This window comes from Pteropus vampyrus, unplaced genomic scaffold (assembly GCF_000151845.1).
Source record: "Pteropus vampyrus isolate Shadow unplaced genomic scaffold, Pvam_2.0 Scaffold171, whole genome shotgun sequence".
In the NCBI taxonomy this organism is placed as follows: Eukaryota; Metazoa; Chordata; class Mammalia; order Chiroptera; family Pteropodidae; genus Pteropus; species Pteropus vampyrus.
In genome coordinates this window covers 3,317,452-3,327,097 of record NW_011888952.1, presented here as the reverse complement: position 1 = coordinate 3,327,097, position 9,646 = coordinate 3,317,452, and the positions used below count along the sequence as shown (strand labels likewise).

The 9,646-nt window shown below is 43.3% G+C and overlaps 1 protein-coding gene across 1 annotated transcript in view; it reads right to left on the bottom strand.

Annotated features, from left to right (window-relative positions):
• SRGAP3 (SLIT-ROBO Rho GTPase activating protein 3) overlaps positions 1-9,391 on the bottom strand; it is a 248,120-nt gene extending 238,729 nt beyond the window's left edge. The window contains exon 1 of the mRNA XM_011370649.2: positions 8,659-9,391. Coding sequence (XP_011368951.1) covers positions 8,659-8,725 — 67 coding nt within the window. The 5' untranslated portion in view covers positions 8,726-9,391. The remainder of the gene's footprint in view (positions 1-8,658) is intronic.
• Positions 9,392-9,646: the final 255 nt, after the last annotated feature.

The window sequence follows — 9,646 nt, the reverse complement described above, 5'->3', positions numbered from 1 at the left end:
TGATACAAATGTCCAGTCCCTCACCACCAGCATGGCATGTGAGGCCCTAGTGCATGCAAATCACATGGAAGGAGCTGAAGATGGTGACACATGAAGAAACCTCAGGGTTTGGAAAAAGGAGAATCGATGGCACAGACAGACAGACCACTGAAGACCCAATACGAGGAAGGATAGCTCGGTAGCCGCAAAACCACAACAGATGCCCCTTGGTGTTGCCTCCATTCCCCTGGACTTGGGACACAACACTGGAGGACACAGGAGAGAAATCCCAAATCGACTTAAATTTATTTCTGCCACCCCTAGAAGAATAGAAATGTGAACTGGAAATTGAGTTACAGAAAAATGAAATGTATTTCTTGTGTACATGGATTTGTAGCTGAGATCTGTTCACTCTGAGGCACAATCAGCTGTGGGCTTCTGGGTGTTCATCTGCACCATTATCACCTGGCATCAAATGTACAATCCCAGGGGCAGCACCTCTGAGGTCCATTCAAGGACCTTGAACACCGCCTGCAGCTTACTGTCACGCACAGAAGGGCACACACGCACACGCCATGCATATTGATCGGGGTGAGCTGTCACCAACATACCATTTAAATCAATGGCTGAGCGCTCTGTAATTGGAAATGTCAAAACCCACATTTTCTAAGTGACCTCAAAACACCATGCTGATATCACTTAGCTGAGCTGGATATGTATTTGTTTTACCTCTTCTCTTCAAATTGCCTCCAAAAGAAGTATAAAAATTAGGTAACTGGGCGAAAGGCAAAGAGAGAAAGAATCTGAATAATCCACAAATCATGTAGGATCGCATTTTCCAAAATGTGATCTCAGGAACAATCTTGAGAGATAGTCAATGAAAAAGGTATGTAAGATTGAATAAGTTTGAAGAAAGCCCATGACCCCACCTTGGAGATTCACACTTAACACATTCAAGGCTCCCAGAAATCCTGTGGAAATAAACTTATTAAAACTCAGTTTATGCGAGAAGTTCCAAAATCTATTTGACCACAGAACTATTTTTTCCACCCAACACCTCTTGACATCCAATCTCATGGAATATACCTCAGGGAACACTACTCTAAACACAAATTTGCCTAATGATTAAACAAATTAAGAGAACAGAGCCAAAATCCCACTCCTAGCCAGCCGAGATATTTTATAAACACCAACAAGCCATCAGGAATGAAGCATTTACAAGCGAAATCGAGCCCAGGACACAGCTTGCAGGGTCCTGTATTAGGCCAGAGGTTCTGAAACTCAGAATCTTTAAGAAGTCAACTCCTGTCCCCTTCCTGGCAGCTACAAGGAAAAAAACAATTTCTCACCTCTTTTCCTCCTGACCTCTCCAAACCTTACCCTCTTATACCCTTGCCTCATCCTGTTTTCCAAGGCACCATTCAGCTCTGCCTCTTGGGCCACCACTCCTGGCCAGCCAATGTATTTTATAAACACCAACAAACCATCAGGAATGAAGCATAGAAAAGTGAAACCACCACCCGGACTTGCCCCACCCACCAGAGCAATTCAACTCCATATGTTTATTGATCACAAACTGGATGCCAGGCACAAGGCTATAGCAACAAACCAAGCAGATAGAGCTTTTGCTCTCATGAAAATATAGTCTAAAAGTGTCTGCAAGCCAGAAACCTTCTCTGAACATCAGTCTTCACATATGGAAAAAAAAAAAAAAAGTGGGAGAGTTGGACTAGAAGACACCTAAGATTTCCGGTTCTATACTTCCAGGTTGGCAGAGGTAGATCCGGCAGCCTCCATCAGGTCTACAGGCGTGTTTCCAGCGGGCACTTTTCCAAAGACGATTCTCCTGGGGTGGGAATGAAGGGACCTGACACAGCTAAGTGGCATCCAGTGGAGACCAGGAGAGATTGGATTAGGAGCATGGAAGTGTTAGGAAGGATAGGAGTCAAAGATTAAGGCCCACCCCAGACTGCAACACTTCCCCCTAATGCCCCGCCCGCCGCCCTCCCCCCACCCCCAACACACACACACAGAGACCACCAAGGAAGGAACCCTTGGGTTTCAGAGCCACACTACTTCAGCATGCATGTGCCTCCCCACACAACCGGAAGTTAGGAAGACTCCGATTTAAATCCTAGCTCTGCCACAGTTCACAGTTGCAACTGATCCAACTTATTTTATTTCTCCAAACTTGGGCATTTCATCTATAAAATGGGATTGACTGGTAATGACTCACAGAATTACTGGAATCACAAAATGAGATACTGAATATATGACTGAGACCTAGCACTAATTTTAATTACCTCCCACTGTTAAATAAAGCTATAGAGCCTGAAGCATGGCTTATAACAGTCACTGAATGGATGACAGAGAATGAATAAATGAATGATAGAAATTTCTAGAAAGGAAAGGTGAACGAATAAATGAATGAATAATAGAGGTTCCTAGAAAGGAAAGGTCGTCCCTAACATAAAACTTTGGTTGTGAAAACTCCGGAAATAGCCAATACAGATCCCAGATCCACTCAGTTCCTCAGACTGGGATGTGCCTCCTTGAGTGCATGCTCCCCAGCCATACCCCTCCTTGACTGTGACAAACATCAAACATTAGCTTGGCTTTAAAAACACATCAGCCTTCACCAAATCCCCACTAATAAACATCTCCCTATCAAGGACAAAGAAGGAAATTCAGCAAACCATGAAGAATATTTCTTTTACCAATAAAACCCCTGCTTTCAATAGAACAGAAAGTATAGGTATTATTATGGGCTGAATGACTATGTCCTCCCAAAATTCATATGTTAAAGCCCTAACTCCCAATATGGTGGTATTTGGAGGTGAGTGGGGCCTTCAGGAGGTGATTAGAATTAGGTGAGATGATGAGGGAGGTGTCCTCATGGTGGGATTAGTGCCCTTATAAGAAGAGGTAGACAGAGAGCTCGCTCTCTCTCTCCAACGAAAGACCATGTGAGCACACAGCAGAAAGGCAACCACCTACAATCCAGGAAGTGGGCTCTCACCAGGAATTGTATCTGCTGGCAACTTGACCTTGGACATCCCAGCCTCTAGAACTGTGAGAAACAAATGTCTGTTGTTTAAGCCACCCAGTCCATGGCATTTTGTCTTAGCATACCGAGCTGACTAAGACAAATGCCAAAGAAAATAACTACTCGAGCCATGAGTTATAAGAGCAAAACTTCTTATTAGTAACTTATCGGCCACTCCCTCAACCAGTTGTGTGCCAAGCACATTGGTGAAACAAAGATGAACATAGCATTTCTACCCTCAATAGTTCATAGCCAAAGCACCAAACACAAAATTGTAACGAAGGATAATAAGGCTCAGAATAGAAGGGTATGTGAGGAAATAACTAATTCTGCCCAGGAAAGTTAGGAAGGCATCATGAAAGAAGATATCATTTGAGGTGGCATTAAAGGATGGTCTGGAGTTGATCAGACAAAAAAGGAGGGATGAGAGGGAGACATTTTAGACATAACAAAGGCACAAATGGGGAAAGGCTTGCAGGTAGGAAAGGGTATGGAGAATTCAGAGGCAAGGGATTGATTTAATGTGATTATAAGAGCACAGGCCTCTTCTAGAGAAGACAACTGAAGATGAAACAGGAAAACTGAGTGAGGCCTCATCGCCAAGACTTTTTATGGTCTTCAACTTTTAGGTCAGAAGTTGCAAACTGGTGGGCCATGAGCTGAAACTGTTCTGATAAGTTTGTTCAGGCACTATAGTGTCTGTTTAAAAATCTGAGCTATCATTTAAAAATTAAGAGACTGTCTTCATGGCCTTGGATTTGAAAAAGAATTCTTATATATGACACCAAAAGCATGAGAAAAATAAGAAAAAATGAATACTCTGAACTTCATAAAAATTAAAAACGTTTGTGCTTCAAAGAACAACAACGAAAAAGTGAAAAGACAACACACAGAATGGGAGAAAATATTTATAAACATATGTTCAATAAGAGACTTGTATCCAGAATATATAAAGAACACTTAAACAGTTTTCAAAAAAAACAAAAATAATTTTAATAAAAACCAGGCGATCTTGTTTTAAAATCCAGATTCCCTTGAAACACTGAAAGAACTGACCACTCTAGGCTCATATTTCATGGCAATGACTGGAGCTTGAACAATGGCTGCCTCCTCAAGGTGAGCTCCCTAAGCAGCCACAGTCCCCACTACTCCCCATTCTTCTCCCAATCCAGCCTGCTCTCCTCATTGAATCCTGTTGAAGGCACTGAGGGTTCTTAAGGAGGTCGTCCAATCACTCTACGGCATCATCTCTTTAAGAGTGAACTCATTCTGGTGCTCAGTTGGAAGATTTTTGTGTTTGGGGTTTTTCGGGTTTTGTTTTTTTTTTTTTTTCACTAATTTTATCACCATATTCCAAGAAAACTCTTAGAAAGCCAAGAATGTATCATACTTTACATCTTTCACAACACCCAGCACAAGACTAAGAAAAAGTAAATACTCAATGTTTATTAAATGAATTCATAAATGAATGGATTCTCTGTCATCTTCTTCAATATCTACCTTTCTTCCCTAAAATTATAGTTTCATTATTAAGATAGCCTAAAATGATTATAGGCATGTAATAAAAAATAAAACATAAAAGTCAATCACTGAATTTCTATTTCAATTTTCCATTAGGTTGAAATGGAAATGGGAACTCTGAATAAATGTAGAACAGACCATTATGTCTGACAGCAAGAGGAATTGGAGCCCAGGATACTGAGAATGCCTGCAAATAAGATTACCAAACACTATCAGTGATCTTTGAGGGAATTGTGAAAAATAGGATCGGTACCAAAAAGCTGTAGATGGGCAAATGTTGTTCTAATTTCAAAAGGGGAATGAAATTAAAGCTTGCCACTTCCAGACTAGAGAATGTGATGTCACTCTTCGGCATGGTTCTTGTACAGATTCATAAAGGGACACTGGTGAGTACCTCAGACAGGAAGCAATGTCTATTTGGAGCAGTACACTGCACCAAGAACAAGTCATATTAAATTCACTTCATTTTCTTCTGTCTGATAAGGCTCCTAGCCTAGTGGATTGAAAAAACACAGCAGATATAATATATATGTTACAATGAGGGGATGGGCAGTGAAAAGGGCTAATTCAATCCCTGGAGTATATTAATAAAAGCATTACACGCATCATAAAAGAGGTGATAGTTATTGTCGTTCTCTGACCATTTAGAATTTAATACCACTCTTGAAGAAGGCTTTAGATAGTATCACCTTTGGAAGTCCATTTGGCAAAACCTCTTTAAAAGTATAAAGCTCTCATCCAGATTTCTGGCATCTGTTAAAAACCTGAAAGATCTGGCTGGGCCTACTTTCCTAAAATGGTAACAACTAGTTGGATCCAAGTAGTGATTGCCCATTTAGACAGGACCTGTGCTCTCAGGCCCATCATAATCACCAATACCCCTTCTGACATTGCCCTCGCTGAGACAGTGGACCAGCTGCCACAAATCATCTTAATTGGCCAGCTTCATTCATTTATTCTCTGTGCCAAGCACCCAAAGGCACTGGAGTTTGCAACCCAGAATACAGCAGATCCAAAGGAGAGTGAAGATAAGCAGCAGTGAACCATCGTATATCAGCAAATGAAGATAATCATAGTCAAGGGCTATGAAATCAGTCACCAAACATCCAGTGGGAAGTCATGGGAAAGTAGCATCTGTCTTGTTCTATGAAGTCCCAAAGGGAAGATACTATGGAACCAATAGGTGGTTGAAAGAGAGACATATTTAACCCAACATAAAATATGCTTACAACAGCCAGAGCTGTCCAAAGATAGAGTATGTGGGCTTTGGAGGTAGTGAGCTCCCCATCACTGAAAATGAGCAAGTATATGGTATACTACTGCATCGCAGGTATTTAATCAAAGGTATTCAAGTATCTGATGAGGCATGAGAAGGCACACGTCTGAAATTTTTACAATAGGGAAAAAAACTGTTTTAAAACATTCCCATTTGTTAGGTCAACATATTCATCAAAAGAGATAAAAGAGTAAGTCTATAAACTCAGTATCATTTTTAAAAATCAAAAGTTCCCTTTCACAGAATTCACAGAGGACAAAATCTGTCTAACTAGGTGGAGTATTTGCATCAAATTGGTCAAATGCTACCCATGGAGAAAGGTAATTGGCATCAAGCATTATTTTTGGTGATTGGTCAAACATTCTTCAGAGGCAAGCAACAAAGGCAAAGGATCAAAGTAAGGAGGCAAACAATGGAACTTCATCAAGAGGCAGCCAGCCCAACCACAAAACTGCCATCTGCTACTGACATCAATCCTTCGAGGGGCAGCTGCAGGCAAACAATGTATCAGGGAACACTGGGCCTGGCAGAAAACCCGCTGCCTTCACATTTCCAGCCTTGTGACCTTGGGCAAGTCATTTAACATTAGAAGGTCTCAGTTTCCTCATCTCTCAAAGGGAGTTCATGCAAACCTTTTCTGTATCTTGTGTAGGCCAAGAGTAGTGATGTCTGGGAGTAAGCCATAGAAACTCTAGAGCCCTGTACAAACAATAATTATGATGATGAACACAGAATTTTGAACAAAAAGATTCCAGATGGTTTCGGGCACAGCAGCATCCTGACCTAACTCGTGTGGGTGTCAACTCTAAAGGAATAAAATTAAATTCTTGTAAACAGAATGCAGAGATGTTTAGTGTCTGGAAGACACAAGATCATTTGGACAAATTTCCTGCAAAATGTATTACTTTGTATGTGCTAATTCGCTGTTAAAATAAAGGTGAAAGATAAAAAGTAAAGAATCAGCCAGAGCAATAAATGCTTAATTTATCTTCATGCAAAATTCACTGGCCCAGTGGTAGCAATCTTTCAAAAATAAGATCGGCATATCGCCTACCAAGATGATGCTTATAAAAATCCCGACCTGTCCAAAATTCGGCATCTCCTTCTCTAGTATGGCATTTTTCAGGAGAACCTCAGTTTTTAAAAAATCAGCCCGATTAGTCTTATAAAATATAACCTCCCTAAAAAGTATATATGCAAAGACTGAAACTGGGCTTTTGTATTGAGTAGTCAGGTGAATTCAAATCTCTGACCAATAAAGGGCTTGTTTGTAAATTGTCGGCAAGGCTAAAACATCATAAGTCACTGTTTTCTACACTGAACTGAAAACTAAAAGGGAGGAGACCAGGGATGAGGAGGGTTTTCTGCTTATTTTGCTCTGGGGTTTACCCAAAGGTGATTATCATGCCAGGTTTGACCAGAACTAAAAAGCACAAGACGGTTGGTGAGACTGGGAAAAAACCAAAGCCCTCCCCTAATGGCTGCTCCCCTCCCAAAGTTTCCCAAGCATCTGAAGCGTGTACAGCAGCTGTGGATGCCTGGCCTCCCACCGCTCCTGGGGAGGCAACTGGCCTTCCTGGGTCGCTGAGTCTCAAACTGCAACAGCACCTAGAAGCAGGTGTGGCAACCTCAAATCGCCTGAGCCCCAAATAACCAACTTGCTCAGTAGTCCACCCATCACCTCATAGGCAGGCATCAATATGCCCACTGAAAATGTATTCTGTCTTCACTCTCTCTGACAGACCACAACACACCCTTGTCACACCAAGGAGAACTATGACTAGAAAAAAAACAGATGCTAAGAGGCACAGGCCCCGGCTTCCCTTAGGGTACATCCTCGGACAAAGAGTAAGCATGGTGGATGGTGCTTTTAGGTCTTCCTTGCCAAAGCTGAGCCTAGAACTCATGAGGGTGGGAGAAGCCTAGCCCGAATAAGGATTCTGCCTGCATTTGTCTATGCGACTGTGTCCAGTTTCCTACTTCTACTTGCTAGTGTGGATTTAGGGAGCGGCTTCTGAGAAGAGTGTGTGCCTGGTGGCATCAAAGCTGGAACAAGCAGCCAGAGGTCATCCCACCCTTCTGGCAGGCTTCCCCTCGTACCACGAAAGCCAGGCAGCACCTACCAGCCGAAACAGCACACTGAGCTGTTGGCTTTGAATGAAGGCTGATGACCCTAAATGCTAGTGCACGGATGGTGATTGGGGCTGCACACTGCAAGAGAATACGTTTTCGGCACCAAGCTCCTTCTTTATGCCTAAATGCCTGCATTAGTTTGGATCAATATGCCCCATAACAGTTAATCCATGGCAACCCAGGCCAGCCTGAGAGACACTGACAAAGCAGTACAGCCTCCCCGCGCTGCTTCCCTGTGCACATGCATGTGAATTCCAGCCCAGAGAAAGGGGCAGAGGCAAAGCAACAACAACAAGGAGAAAGAAGAAAATAGCAGACCATAACAAACAGACACTCTATTAAGGGACTTTACCATGGGAGGAGCGGGGAGGCGGTGACTATCAAAATGCCCTTACAGTGACATGTCACGGCCAAGATGATATAGAGTATCTGAGACACTCCTAAAGCCAGGGTAAGATCCTCCTCTCACACCTGCAATGCAGTGATCGCTGCTGCTCTACAATCCATACTCCCAGCCCCAGCACTCTCTGCAGTTGAAACCAGTCTGGACTTGTACAGCTGCCACTGTTCCTCCTCACAATAAGATTATTGATGCATAACAACATTTCATGATGGCAGGGAGGAAAAGGGGGATTAAAAAAAAGCCAAAGCAAGGGAATAAGGAAAGGGGAGGGGAGGCATGACTCCCCAGACCGCATCTCACCTTTTATTTGGGCTTCGTATTCGGCAATGATCTCTTTGTCTTTCTTGAACTTAGTTTGAGATGACATCTTCCAACGTGGCCACAGGCGCTGACAGGCTATTTGATTTATTTCTCCTTTTCTTCCGGAGTTCTCTCTCAAGCCCTGGTAATCACACGGCTCTGGTCGATTTCACAGGTTTAGGGGCTAATCTCTTTTACTCAACTGCAGAGCCAGGGGAAAAATCCCTCTTATTCTGAAAGGAAAATTCTCTTTACTTGCCGAAAAATGTCTCTAGCAGCTTGGTCTGGTCAGCTCCTCTTGCAGAAGAAGAACCACCACCCTAGGAGCACCGTAACCTGCCCCAGATTTTCAAGATTTTTCTTCCAGAAAATAATAACCAAGAACACGCTCTCTCTCTCTCTCACACACACACACACACTCACGTGTGCACTCGCACACTCATCTGTACATGCACACATACACACACACACCCTCACTCACACCCACTCACCCACTCACACACACACACACATATACACACACATCCACGAGAGGCACAGCGCCTCCTTGGTCGTGCAGTCAGCCCCCAGCTGGCTTTCCAAGGCTCTACTAAGGAGATGCTCAGGTTGCCAAAGGACTGGTCATCTCGCATCCTCCCTCCCTTCAGCGCCTCTGGTGTGATGTACAGTGAGGATCAAAGCCAGGAGAGCGAGAAAGAAGTTCTCCTGCTGCAAGGCGTAAGCTCCGGTGAACCCAGGGCTAGACTGCTCGCCCTGCAGGGCTGGCAGAGAGCGCTCTCCCACCGCCCTCGCCCTCGTCACTAAGCTCCACCTCCTGGATTTTATAACAACTGACACATTGTAGCCTACAGGAGAGCAGAACTCACTGCAAGCAGAAAAGGGAAGAGACACTCACAAAAGGGAAGACAGCAGGAAAAAGAATCAGGTTGGAAAGGCCTGAGAGGCCACTACAAACTCCTACCACTAGCAGTCAAGTTAGGGATTTTTC